The following is a 15,000-nucleotide window of genomic DNA, read 5'->3' on the forward strand; positions in this document are numbered from 1 at the left end:
GACCTTTCCATGTAAACGATTCCACTCGCCATCTCTGATCCGGTCAGGCTTCTTACATGGACTACGATCTTCCGTCCACTTGGACACATACCGAAATCTATTACTTTGGTGCTCTCAGTACAGAGAGATGATTTTGCTTGATATTCTTAACGGACTCGGATGACTTTTTGTGAACTGAATTAGTCTTAAAGGCATATGTACTCGATGACTATACACGCTAATTGCTTAACCAACAGCTGGAGACATGCTAAATTAAGTTCCCTGCAAAATATTGTGGTCTAGGACCCCTTCAATGTTGAGATATGTTAATTTTCATTTTGATCTGGATCGTCCTATTTATAGATTTGGCAACACATGTAACGTTGATGCAAGGGAGCTAACACCGCGGATTTGTTGACATCCTCACTTTTTCAGAGGCTAGAACAAGCTGTAATGCATGTATTATGGTCCGCGCATGGTGACATATCGTCATTATATGGTCTTATGGTGCGTTTGACATCGATTATGGGCAAACTACACTTTGTAAACACGGGAGCGCGTACATATGCCTTTAATAAAACCAAACTCAGCACAGGAAGCGATCATGGTGTTGATTGTAAGTATGTGTCCAAGTGTATGAATGTACATATCACACGTAAAAGCCTGAGCAGATTTGATGATCCGAACCGTATTTTATGGAAAGTCGCCAATCCCGGAACAGTCGGCTAACTTGGAACACCTCAATATGCGATCAACGGGAAACAATTCATGACCAATTTTTGTGCAGAAATGTCTAATGACTTTCCTTGATGTTATTCCAGCAAGAAAAATAGCAACCGCGGCAAAACCAAAAAAAAGAGGTACGTTTTTTTAAACTTGTTTTCCTTCTTCTTCTTATTTTGACCGTCTATTATTACTCTTTATCTATATATACGTTCACATAAAATGTTGATTGCTGTGATAAACCTTCATTTGCAATACATTTAACGGAGACACAAATGTAAAACGTCACGTGTATCCAACAGGTTAACTCAAAATCCATGCAGGTGCCATGCGGCAAAGATGGAACACATAAGATAGGCTACTATATGGCTTTGACTTAAAGCTAAACCAATTGTTAAATTCTTACTGTGTGGTCAGTTCTGAGTTGTTTGACCAAGGCTCGCCAGTTGCTGTCCTCATAGTTGACCCTGTAGTAACCATGGCAACCCACGTTGCCTAGCACCCACTGGCTCTCGTCACCAGGTTCCGGTATGCCGGAACCGTTGAGAATCGCTGAAAAAAAGCCATGTGTGAATTTCAAAAGTGTGCATATACTTATGTTCAATAATACAATTATGTTTGTGTGCAAGCATTTGTCTGTGAGTTTTCATTGATGTATGTAGCGTGTCGTTGTCAAGACTCAAGACTTAAGAATTAATTGTTCATATGCAGATCAAGAAATTCGTTTGATTTCATACAATCTAATTCCAGTATCCTGCGTTGAATTTCCTACTTGTGTGTGTATCAGTAACTGTCTGCAGGTGTGGTTGCCATTGCTTGATGCTGCTAAAGGGCATGTTCAGGCTTTATAGCTGGGTCTTAACTGCGCTGATGGGGTCTATGTCGACCAAAAGAGTGGGATTCCCTGTAGGTGGAGTTCCTGTAGATGGATTCCCTATATACAGGGAATACCACAGGGAGTAGTTCCTGTAGCGTTTCGCTGATATCGCTGAACGTTACGTGATGCTCAGCGACATTGGTAGAATTTGATGTTTTTCGATCTGTTTTGATATTTCTTAGAAATTCGAGTATGGTTTGCAAGTTTAATTGAAATCTCCACCCTGTGGGATTCCCTGTACACATGAAATCCCTCTACAGGAACTCCACCTACAGGGAATCCCACTCTTTTGGTCGACATAGATCTCATCAGCCTTCATTACCTTTCTCCATGTTACACAAGATATTGAAACAGAAAGAGTCTTTAGAGCACCACTTTTCCACTGAGGACATTCATTATGAATGATGATTTTCGATGTTTCAATCGCACCGGGAATTGTTTAATATATGGTTACTTCAACGATGAACGTTAACCTTATATAGACAGTTTTAGGACACACTCTGCTGTAGAGTCTCACTTTCTGTGTGATGACGTAGAAGCCACGTGACGTCATCTGGCGAGGCGTCTTGATCAGGCGTGTGACTACTTGTAGTGGCGAAGGTAAACGGTATGTCCCAGCTGTGCCTAAAACAAAACATACGAGATTGGTTTTCATTGAAATATAAATAAATTAACACACTTATTAATAATACTAAATCATGCCATTAAAATATGAATGTTATATTCCAGGTATATGCATGACACCAAGGATGTCTGATTTTAAAGTAAAGACAAAAAAAGACTGAAATACTCTCTACTAAAAACATATGTGACCCTCCACCGCGGAATAAGTGGGATGTCACCTCGCGGTGTTCTGCGCTAGGACTAATATACGTCCGGGGGGTGTCGGGTATCAATGTGAGGATCACCTTCGTCACGGGCTTATAACTCTAAACGTTTTTGCTCTTTTCTAAAACGGTTTTCACCACTGGATAGAGCTTAAGAAAATGTCAAAATATAAATAATCATGCAAAGGTGTCATGCGACTCATTCCGCGGTGGAGGGTCACAATTATATGCAATTCAGGACACCAAATAAAGCGAGGGAGGGGGAGGGGGTGGCTAAAGCAGCTAGAAACCTTGCTAAATGATTGTTGAAATCCAACTGAAAGTCTGAAAAGCTGCAAGTCATATTGCGTCAGACTATTTTGAAATCCCAAATCTAAGCAATACGCACAGAAACAAGAGCTAACACACACACACACACACACACACACACACACACACACACACACATACACACACACACACACACACACACACATACACACACACACACACACACACACACACACACACACACACACGCACACACACACACACACACACACACATACACACATACACACACACACACACACACACACACACACACAAACACACAGTATTCTAAAACGAACAAAGTAAGTCAAGGTATGCTCTTGAACCGTTTAGATGTTATTTCCCTGGGACTCCTATAGACAGATGATTGAACATTATACTCATGCAATACAACCAAACGGGAAGCCTGAAACTTACGTATCAGAGGAAGCTCCAGACTTCAAAACGTATCGTTTCTGCGACACTGCGATTCGCCCCTGTCCCTTTCTGGTAACCATGACAACAGGATAGTTGGTCTGAACGGTCCAACCGTGCATGACGTCAGACACATTCACTCGTCTTCCATCAACTTCCGCTTCCTGTCAGACATGTGCAAAACTAACATTATCAATGGAACTTGTATGACAATTTGTTTCGGGAATCTATATTCAGAAAGCGGCATTGTCTCTCAAGATGAGTAGACAAAGAGGAAGAGGAAGAGGAAACTGTCAATGCTATTAACAAAAAGACAGACTTCTTCTTCTTCTTCTGCGTTCGTGGGCTGAAACTCCCACGTACACTCGTGTTGTTTGCACGAGTGGAATTTTACGTGTTTGACCGTTTTTTACCCCGCCATTTAGGCAGCCATACGCCGTTTTCGGAGGAAGCATGCTGGGTATTTTCGTGTTTCTATAACCCACCGAACTCTGACATGGATTACAGGATCTTTTTCGTGCGCACTTGGTCTTGTGCTTGCGTGTACACACGGGGGTGTTCGGACACCGAGGAGAGTCTGCACACAAAGTTGACTCTGAGAAATAAATCTCTCGCCGAACGTGGGGACGAACTCACGCTGACAGCGGCCAACTGGATACAAATCCAGCGCGCTACCGACTGAGCTACATCCCCGCCCCAAAAGACAGACAGAACGTGAAGGCATGCGTGCGTTCGTTCAGAATGCGCTATTGTTCTGAGGAAAATAAAATAAAATGTAAGTATTTAACACATTTCAAGAAAAATTATTGATATTAGTTAATGTCACACGCTTTCCTTCTTTGCCACTACTAAAGCAAACGTGTGCAAGATTGTATGTTACACGCTTTGGAGCATGTGCAAGAACGGATTCAAACTCGAAATCGTCCCTCCAAAAGCCCCAAAATGCACACACGACTTTTATTTCTCCTGCTGTTGTCGTGTCTTCTCTTTACAAATTCTTCAGCGCTGAGAATACTGAAAACGGCATCCCAGACTACAGTACTGTTTCCATACGCGAGTTTAGCTTCCCTTGGAAAGTGGCTCGCTCAGGAGGCCTGTTAGTCTGAAACTAGAAGGACAGAGTTCTGAACATAGATGACAAAGACCCCGGAAAGAACAAACATTTCGCGGATGCAGACACAGAAAGACGTCATGAAGAATGGAATGCTTCAAAAGATACAGACTGTGACGATGACTGTGACGTCATTCACATATACCGAGACGTCATTCATAGTTGTTCGTTCACTTTCGTCAAAAAGTAGATCTCTCCACAATGGCTGCTCCTGTGTTTAGGTTTATGAAGCGTGAGTACGCAAAACGTGTTTGTTCTCTCCTCTGTTGAAGCTGTGAGACATAATCGCCATTACGAGCTAGTCGTGTGACAGAGAGTGTTCTTGCACACTCGACTGCTGCTGTTTCACTCCGGCTAAAGCCGTCGTGAAACATCTACAGTCTCGTGTGCAAGAAAACTCTCTGTCACACGACCAGCTCGTAATAGCGGGTATTGTTAGATTTGATTGTGATATCAACATGTATCAGTCTGAATCTCGAGAAAGCTGAAATCATATCAGATCGAGGCGTGAGCCGAGATCTGATATGATTCAGCCTTTCGAGAATTATGGTTATGGCTGTTCCACCCACCTCAGTCGGTAAGATTGTAACATTCCTTTCTACTACTTCTCTGTTAAAGCTGGGTGGGGAAAGTTTGTTTTTATTCACTGCACAGCCTAATCTTTCTGATGCAATTACTTTCCTTTTATAAATTTGTGATTTTAAAAAAAGGGAGACATTTCTCTCCTTTAGGTGAGATTTTGTTCTTCAAAATTAAAATTAATAAACTACTTCCTGCACGATATCAAATTTACTGGGAACTTCCTGCGCGAAATCAACTGATATACAAATCCTAGTTGACCAATGGCAACAGCTTTTTTTGTCATGTGATCAGTAAAAATGCGATAATACTCACTTTATTGAGAGCATTCCACAGGTCTTCTTGAGTGGCACTGGCGTACTTGTATTTATTCAGGTAATTCTGTGACAGACAAACATAGTACGTACACATCATCCCTATCCTAAAAAAACACATAATAATATAGTAACGGCAATATTCTAATTGCGCTGTGTGTAAAACGTGTACTTTCCTTCAACGATCTAATAACAGTTAATCAAAGTAAGGACCTAGAAGAAACCCCCCAAACGTTAAAGCGATTTGATGAATTGCATGTAAAGCACAGACAGGGATAACGCATGGCGGTACATAGTGAACATGTATACGTTTGTGATACGACAAGAACGGAGACTTACTTAGCACTATTAGCTACGGGGCCTGGCAGCTCAGGTGGTAAAGCAATGGACTTGTGATCGGAAGGTCGCAGGTTCGAATTCGGGCCGGGACGGACACGGGTCAACTTTTTGTGCAGACCCAGAGACGGAAGCCATGTCCCACCCCCATGTCACCACAATGGCACGTAAAAGACCTTGGTCATTCTGCCATAAGTGCAGGTGGCTGAATACACCTAAACACGCAGACACCTGGGTAGCGCGACTCCGTTGCTGCTAGCTTTCCACTCGGAGGAAGCGACCCGAATTTCCCAGCGATGGGACAATAAAGTAATGAAAATGAAAATGAAATGAAATGTCTCCTGTCAATTTGTGTTTTCTTTAACAACACACCACTTCACGTGAAAAGAGTACTGCTCACCATTTCAGATGTGGCCAGGCTTTTAATCAGAAAAAAAATATCCCTTCACTTTGTCACATACCAACTGTTCAGGCACAGCATGTGCACAGTAGCAATGTTGTTTATGAACTCATTTCGTAAATTGAAATTAATTCACCGGAAATGTCAACTCACTACAGGGTGATGATTTCGGGATGTGACCAACTGGAGAGATGGTCTTATCCCATTTTAAAAGTCTCGTCAGATCTGAGACGGTGGGCCAAGCTGTTGTATTGGTAAGGAGTGTGCCCTTAAGAACAGACACTTATCCTACATACGTGAGAGAGACCACTCATTACATAACAATATCGTTCAAACCACCCGTGTGTATATCATGTAAATGAGGTCATGTCAAGCAAGTCTGGCAGGAACCTTTTTTTTCACTGCTTATGATGCCAAAGTCACCGAGACGAACTTCATTAGGCCAAAAAAAAAAAATTGTCTGTTTAGGGTAACATGACCAAAAAAAGTAGGGTCGGTAGGTAGGTAATTTTTTTTTTTTTTGTTTTTTTTTTTTTGTTGTAAATGCTATGTTGGCTGAACATTCACTTCTTATATTTGATGAATACATGTTTCAAAACTAACGTATAAATAAAACAGAGAGAAAGGGAGAGAAAGAAACGCCAAATGTCTCTTTTTAGCATTTTTACCTCTTTTTTTTTTTTTTTTTTTTGAAATCAAAAAAAAGTTTTTGGGTTGGCGCCAAATCGATAGGGTCGGTCGGGTTACCCTAAACAGACAATTTTTTTTTTTTTGGCCTTATGGAAAAAAAATTGCGCTCGCTAATTACCCTCAATGAATTTTTAGAACTAACACGTCACGCTACACTTTCCAGAGTGACTTTTCTGTGCTTTGACGTAAGAGATTGCAAGAGGCTATGGAGAGATCGATGTTCCAAAAGAAGCGTCTTCTCGACTGCGGGACGTTTTGAGTAAAATACACGTAAGTACAGTATGTAGGATAAACAGAATACTACATGGCTTGCTGTGTCGTACCAGATTTACACTCGTTGCTTGTTCAAATAGTGATCAGCTCGCTTTCGCTCGCAGTTCCAATTTTTGTTTTAAACTCGTGTAAATCTGGTACGACACAGCAAGCCATGTAGTATTCTCTATATCAGCAGACAAAGAACAAGCAACACAACAGTATCTTTACCTGTATGCCACGTTTGAAGGTGGACTCTCCCAGGAAAGACCTGACCATGCTTATCACACTGGCTCCCTGTATGAAAAACAAGAAGAGCCGGGGGTGGTGGTTGTCTGTTAATAAACTTGCAATGAAGACCAACAATAACAAAAACAGACACAGATTTTAAAAAAACCCATACAAACACACACTAAAACAGAGAGCTCCGAGGCAATAACATTATATGAGGGAAAGAAGGAACTTGCCAAAAGAGAAACAGCGCGCGCACGGCTGTTCCTAGCTTGGGTTTTAGTGTGAGTTAAAAATAGCCAAGGAGAGGGAATAGCTTGGCTACCAGCAGCTGCAGCCAGCAGCTTGCCTGTTATACCCAACTGCTTCCGCGCTATACTGAGAGATTGGCCTACTCAGTGCCCACTGAGAGAGCTTCTTGCTGCTCAGTTATATCTGCTGTGCGGAAAGGATGGGTGCTAAAAATAGCCTGCAGCTAAAGTAGCAGAAATGAAGCCCTGTGAGCGAACAATTGACGATGTTCACAAATAATTCGTTCAGTTTATTCATATGGTTTGTAGCAACGTTGCTTGGTCCCTGGAAACACTGCATCAAAGTAAACCCAAGTGATATGAATGTCCAGCAATCGACCAACATCCCAATAAAGATTGGTTCCGATCTGTGTTTTCTACAATGTCCACTTACCACGCTCTTTTTGTTGGAAATTAAGTACGCACATTGGAGCTGACTATTCAATGGCGTGTGATTGCGTCCCTCAGTGCACAGATCGCCGACCGCGTGTGTAGACACGCCGCTCGCTAGTGTTTGGCTAACAAAGTCACGTGGCCTTATTTGCCTAATTTTTTTGAAGGAAAAGCAATACTTCCACAACCCATAGCAACCAGACAGCGTGTTTTCAGGAATTCGTAATTTGAGACTGAGAGGTCGCTGCATGTTAAGCAGAACGAGGGCCAATATGCAATTCCAATGGCGAATAAACAATTATATACTTGTATTAATACAACCACGAAAGGGATTTTTTTTTTTTTACTATTTGAAAGACATGCTGTACTCGGTAGATAGACAAACACAGAAAGGTAGCAGAATCGATTAATTGAATCTTCCATTTCGCACACATAATGTGAACTAGAGTTTAAAACGCTGATGTGTGATTGTGTGTGTGTGTGTGTGTGTGTGTGTGTGTGTGTGTGTGTGTGTGTGGGTGTGTATGCGTGTGTGTGGGTGTGTGTGTGTGTGTGTGTGTGTGTGTGTGTGTGTACGTGAGTGCGTGCGTGCGTGCGTGAGTGTGTGTGTGAGTGTGAGTTCTCTCAGCGGGCGCCCACCTTGCAATAGATGATACTGTCATAGGCGGCCAGTGCGTCCTCAGGGTAGATAACCGCCTTGTTCAGGGGCCGAGAGTTCTCGAAGGCATCCATACTCATGGCCAGGCGTAGGGTGTTCGTCAGGAACTGCTCCGGCTGGAACACAGTGACATGATCAGTATAAATATTAAGGATAATAATTAAAACTGCCGTACTAATCACCCCTTTCTCGCAAGAGCTCACGGCAATTTACAATAGCACGCACGCACGCACATACACACACACACACACACACACACACACACACACACACACACACACACACACACTCACACACGCGGCTTATATACACTTATTCATTCATTACTGGGGAAGAAAAGTTCCAAACCATTTTCCACTCGGGGAAGGCGAAGTGGATACCGAGGTACTGGACGTAGGTGGCGAACCCTTCGTTGAGCCAGGTATCGTCCCACCACACCATGGTCAGCAGGTCACCAAACCACTGTACACATAGGGCGGGGATATAGCTCAGTTGGTAGCGCGCTGGATTTGTATTCAGTTGGCCGCTGTCAGCGTGAGTTCGATCCAGGTTCAGCGGAAATTTATTTCAGAGTCAACTTTGTGTGCAGACTCTCTCCGAACTCCCCCCCCCCCCCCCCCCCCCCCGTGTACACTACATTGGGTGTGCACGATAAAGATCCCACGATTGACAAAAGGGTCTTTCCTGGCAAAATTGCTTAGGCACAGTTAATAATTGTCTACCTATACCCGTGTGACTTGGAATAATAGGCCGTGAAAGGTAAATATGCGCCGAAATGGCTGCAATTACTGGCCGTATAAAATTTCATCTCACACGGCATCACTGCAGAGCGCCTAGAACTGTACCCACGGAATATGCGCGATATAAGCCTCATTGATTGATTGATTGAGTTACTGTCATCAAGGCAAAAAAATGCATCTTTTGACTCACATTTTGCGAATACTAGAGTATGAAATAAAATAAAATAGCAATCGACCAACAATCGATAAAATAGCAATCGACTAGTTTATAATCGCCAATCATTGTTCCGTGTCTGTTGTGTATCATGATCGTCTAGTTTAAAGATCGATAGATCAAGGTTCTGGTTATTTTTTTCGCTTTGTCTATCATTAACAGCTCCATAAACTTACATGGCTTGTTTTTGTTTTTTTGTTGTTTTTTATGTTGGTGCGTGAGCAGTCTATATCTGTTGGAGTTTTAAAAGTAAACGAACATGACACACAACTGACACCTTATATACAATGCAGGGCGATTATGCTGTTCCTAGTCCGTTTTATGTCATACTCTAGTATTCCCGTGCTGTGACATTCGGCTTCGTCCCTGTGCAAAGTTGGCAGCAACAAGAGTGTGTCCCTGTTAATGAGTAAATCAGCAGGGGCGGGGATGTAGCTATAGCTCAGTCTGTAGCGCGCTGGATTTGTATCCAGTTGGCCGCTGTAAGCGTGAGTTCGTCCCCACGTTCGGCGAAATATTTATTTCTCAGAGTCAACTTTGTGTGCAGACTCTCCTCGGTGTCCGAACACCCCCGTGTGTACACGCAAGCACAAGACCAAGTGCGCACGAAAAAGATCCTGTAATCCATGTCAGAGTTCGGTGGGTTATAGAAACACAAAAATACCCAGCATGCTTTCCCCGAAAGCGGCGTATGGCTGCCTAAATGGCGGGGTAAAAAACGGTCATACACGTAAAATTGCACTCGTGCAAAAAACACGTAGTGTACGTGGGAGTTTCAGCCCACGAACGCAGAAGACAGAAGAAGAATGAGTAAATCAGCCACCTGCGCTTCTGGCAGAATAACTGTGGTCTTGTATGTGAAACAGCGGTGACACATGGGCGGGGCATGCATACAGTGTTTTCCAGGTCGTGTGCAATGATGGTAGCAATGGTCTGCCTGTCTTCAGCGGAGGACAGGGTAGTCAGAGTCTATTTCACAAGCATTATTTGTATCGTATGCACACTAAATAATCTTACGTCATATGTCTCACATCTCACCTCGCGCGGTTCTGTGCTAGGCTTAATAAAAGTCCGGTGAGTGTCTGGTCAGTGTGAGGGTCACCTTAGTCAGAGGCTTATAACTCAAACAGTTTTGGCTCTTATCTAAAACGGTTTTCACCACTGGATAGAGCATAAAAAACTCTTACGGAAAATGTAAACATATGAAAATCATGCAAAGGTGACATGCGACTTATTCTGTGGTGGAGGGTCACAAATAATCTTACGGCCTGGATTCGATCGTGTAACCCGAATTTACCAGCAATGGGATCATAAACCCAGGTAGCTCAGTTGGTAGAGCACTGGACTTGTGATCCAAAGGCCACAGCTAGGTTCGAATCTTACCATGTGCCCCAGTTCGTGTGCAATGATGGTAGCAATTAATGGTCAGCCTGTCCTCAGCAGAGGGCAGTGTATCCGAGTCTATTTCCCAGGCATTATGTGTATCGTTTTTACAGTTATTATTCTTATATCCTCACCATGTGTCCCAGCTCGTGTGCTATGATGGTAGCAATGGTCTGCCTGTCCTCGGCGGAAGGCAGGCTGTCCGAGTAAAGCAGTGTGCGTTCCTTGTATCCCACAAGACCCCAGTGCTCCATCCCACCGTATTGGAACTCTGGCAGTGCGATCATCTCTGGGATATAGACAGAAAGACCCTATTGTAAGACTTCAAGAAAATCAAGTATGCAAGAGTTGACGACTTATTGTGAGTAGGAAACACCTTAGTGCGGAAAGAAAGCCAACCAATCTACACATTTGAGTACAAACAAAAACAATAATAAATAAGATAATGAGTACACACATACACACTCTCTCTCTCTCTCTCTCTCTCTCTCTCTCTCTCTGTCTGTCTGTCTCTCTCTCTCTCTCTCTCTCTCTAACTTCTCTCTCTCTCTCTCTACTTCTCTCTCTCTCTACTTCTCTCTCTCTCTCTCTCTCTCTCTCTAACTTTTCTCTCTCTCTCTCTCTCTCTCTACTCTCTCTCTCTCTCTCTCTCTCTCTCACTCTCTCTCTCTCTCTCTCACTCTCTCTCTCTCTCTCTCACTCTCTCTCTCTCTCTCTCTCTCTCTCTCTCTCACTCTCTCTCTCTCTCTCTCTCTCTCTCTCTCTCTCTCTCTCTCTCTCTCTCTCTCTCTCTCTCTCTCTCTCTCTCTCTCTCTCTCTCTCTCTCTCTCTCTCTCTCTCTCTCTCTCTTTGCCTAAAACCTCTATCCTTTGGTAATAAAGTTCAGTTTCAGTTTCAGTTTAAGTTTCTCTCTCTCTCTCTCTAGTTCTCTCTCTCACTCTTTCTCTAGTTCTCTCTCTCTCTCACCCTCTCACTCTCTTTCTCTCTAGTTCTCTCTCTCTCTCTCTCTAGTTCTCTCTCTCACTCTTTCTCTAGTTCTCTCTCTCTCTCACTCTCTCACTCTAGTTCTCTCTCTTTCTCTCTGTCACTGTCTGTCTCTCTCTGTCTCTCTCTCTGTCACTGTCTGTCTCTCTCTGTCTCTCTCTCCCAGCTAGCAAGCTTTCGTCGGCCGACTGACGATTTCAGTCGGGTGACGTCGTCAAATGTCGTGTGTCGACGTCCGTTGTCGCGCCGATATAGTTTGCCTGTGTGTAAAACTCGGCAAATGTACGTAATAAACCCCGACATCAGCCCGACGCAATGTTGCTGTCGATAAAAATATGCAGAGTTACGGGAGATAACAACTTGAATTTATTATCATTATTTTAACATTTGTTACGTCCCCTGTTCAAGCGTCGGGAACGGCGTGACATGACTCTGCAAATGCGAAACTAAATTATTCATATTTGTTGACTTTTTCACATAGGAGTAGGATAATTAATTGTAAGTTTTGTTTGTATATTTGCAATCAAATACAGCATGAGCTCAAACCATGAGTTTTACATTTTAAAAATACGCCATCATATATACTTGAAATACTCTTATAGCTTTCCTTACGGTACAAACAAGATTGAGTGTGAACATGGCCGGCTAGCTGCTACTTTCCCGCGTGACCGAAGTTTATTTGTTTTCTTAGTTCAAGTTAATATCGAAAGAAGAGACATTCTTGCGAATGTTGTACAGCACATTGATGATGTGTTATCCGAGACGAATGTCGCCTCGGGATCTCAATCTGAGTGCTGGTCCCAGTGCCACGTGGTGGCGGTGATAGTTGACAAGTTAAAATTGTGTAGCCAAGGACGGATGGAAACCTACAGCCAGTACAGGTGTGTTCAAGCTGTTAACGTCAACTCGAGGACAACCGACGGATCCAGCGAGTAAGTGATTTTGGTTTTTCTTGCTTTAATGTTAGTTTTGCTGTTATACAGTGGGGGGGGGGGGGGGGGGAGTACATACTGCTGTATCTGTATGTAGATGTAGGTGTTTTGTCCTGTTACAGTGGGAGGGGGGGGGGGGGGGTGGAGTACATACTCATGATACTGCTGAATCTGTAGCTGTAAGTGTGGTTTGCACTGTTACACTTGGGGGGTGGGGTGTATGTATAGTGATGTATCTGTAGCTGTAGGTGTGTGTATTGCATTGTAACACTTGGGGGGGGGGGGGGTACATACTGATCTATCTGTAGCTGGTGGTGTGTTTTGCACTGATGCACACTTGGGGGGGGGGGGGGGGTGTACATACTGCTGAATCTGTAGCTGTAGGTGTGTTTTGCACAGTAACACTGGGGAGGGGGGGGGGGGTGTACATACTGCTGAATATGTAGCTGGAGGTGTGTTTTGTACTGTTACACTTGGGGGGGGGGGCGGTTGTACATACTGATGTATCTGTAGCTGTAGGTGTGTTATGTACTGTTACAGTAGGGGGGGAGGGGGGGTTGAACATACTGCTGTATATGTAGCTGTAGGTGTGTTTTGCACACAGGGGGGGGGGGGGGGGGGTTGAACATACTGCTGTATCTGTAGCTCTAAGTGTGTTTTGCACTCTACACGGGGGAAGGCGGTGGAGTGTTGTACATACTGCTGTAGGGAAGTTTTGTACTGTTACATTGGTGGCAGCGGGGGGAGGGGGGTGTACATAAATTCTGAATCTGTAGCTGTAAATGAGTTCTGTACTGTTGCAGTGGGGGGGGGGGGGGTTGTACATACTGCTGTATCTCATAATCTGTAGCTGTAGGTGTGTTTTGCACTGTTACACGGGGGGGGGGGGGGGAGGGGGGTTGAACACACTGCTGTATCTGTAGCAGTAGGTGCGATTTGAGCTGTTACAGTTGGGAGGGGGGGGGGGTGTACATACTGCTGTAGCTGTAGGTGTTTTTTACACTGTTACACTTGGATTGGGGGAGGGTTGTACACACTGCTGTATCTGTAGGTTTGTTTTCCACTGTAACACTGGGGGGAGGGGGGGGGTTGTACTGCTGTAGCTGTAAGTGAATTTTGCACTGTTACATTTGGGGGGGGGGGGGGGTGGTACATACTGCTGTATCTGTAGCTGCATGATATACTGCTGTAGCTGTACGGGGAGGGGGGGTACATACTGCTGTAGCTGTTAGTGATTTTTGACTCACATGCGAAGCAAAAGTGAGTCTATGTACTCACCCGAGTCGTCCGTCCGGACGTCCGGAAAACTTTAACGTTGGATATTTCTTGGACACTATTCAGTCTATCAGTACCAAATTTGGCAAGATGGTGTATGATGACAAGGCCCCAAAAAACATACATAGCATCTTGACCTTGCGTCAAGGTCGCAGGGGCCATAAATGTGTTCTAAAAAACAGCTATTTTTCACATTTTCTCTGAAGTTTTTGAGATTGAATACCTCACCTATATATGATATATAGGGCAAAGTAAGCCCCATCTTTTGATACCAGTTTGGTTTACCTTGCTTCAAGGTCAAGGTCACAGGAGCTCTTCAAAGTTGGATTGTATACATATTTTGAAGTGACCTTGACCCTGAACTATGGAAGATAACTGTTTCAAACTTAAAAATTATGTGTGGCACATGTTATGCTTTCATCATGAGACACATTTGGTCACATATGATCAAGGTCAAGGTCACTTTGACCCTTATGAAATGTGACCAAAATAAGGTAGTGAACCACTAAAAGTGACCATATCTCATGGTAGAAAGAGCCAATAAGCACCATTGTACTTCCTATGTCTTGAATTAACAGCTTTGTGTTGCATGACCTTGGATGACCTTGACCTTGGGTCAAGGTCACATGTATTTTGGTAGAAAAATGTGTAAAGCAGTTCTTAGTATATGATGTCATTGCTAGGTTTAGTTTGACCTTGACCCTGAAGGCCAAGGTCATGTAAAGGTCAAGCATGTGAGTCGTATGGGCTTTGCCCTTCTTGTTTATACTGCTGTAGCTGTACGGGGAGGGGGGGTATACTGCTGTAGCTGTTAGTGATTTTTGCACTGTTACAGGGGGGGGGGGGGGGGGTGGAGTACATACTGCTGAATCTGTAGCTGTAAGTGTGGTTTGCACTGTTACACTTGGGGGGTGGGGTGTACATACTGATGTATCTGTAGCTGTAGGTATTGCATTGTAACACTTGGGAGGGGGGGGGGGGTACATACTGATCTATCTGTAGCTGTAGGCGTGTTTTGTACTGTTACACTTGGGGGGGGGGGGGGCGGTTTGTACATACTGATGGAGCTGTAGGTGTGTTATGTAC

General features: G+C 43.8%; 1 protein-coding gene across 1 annotated transcript in view; it reads right to left on the minus strand.

Annotated features, from left to right (window-relative positions):
- LOC138972944 (aminopeptidase Ey-like) overlaps positions 1-15,000 on the minus strand; it is an 81,185-nt gene that overhangs the window by 10,654 nt on the left and 55,531 nt on the right. Inside the window, exons 8-15 of the mRNA XM_070345604.1 lie at positions 10,858-11,012; positions 8,735-8,848; positions 8,368-8,502; positions 7,046-7,111; positions 5,138-5,203; positions 3,136-3,296; positions 2,097-2,203; positions 1,109-1,254 (exon numbers count right to left, since the gene is read on the minus strand). Coding sequence (XP_070201705.1) covers positions 1,109-1,254; positions 2,097-2,203; positions 3,136-3,296; positions 5,138-5,203; positions 7,046-7,111; positions 8,368-8,502; positions 8,735-8,848; positions 10,858-11,012 — 950 coding nt within the window. The remainder of the gene's footprint in view (positions 1-1,108; positions 1,255-2,096; positions 2,204-3,135; positions 3,297-5,137; positions 5,204-7,045; positions 7,112-8,367; positions 8,503-8,734; positions 8,849-10,857; positions 11,013-15,000) is intronic.

Source organism: Littorina saxatilis, linkage group LG8, assembly GCF_037325665.1.
Source record: "Littorina saxatilis isolate snail1 linkage group LG8, US_GU_Lsax_2.0, whole genome shotgun sequence".
In the NCBI taxonomy this organism is placed as follows: domain Eukaryota; kingdom Metazoa; phylum Mollusca; class Gastropoda; order Littorinimorpha; family Littorinidae; genus Littorina; species Littorina saxatilis.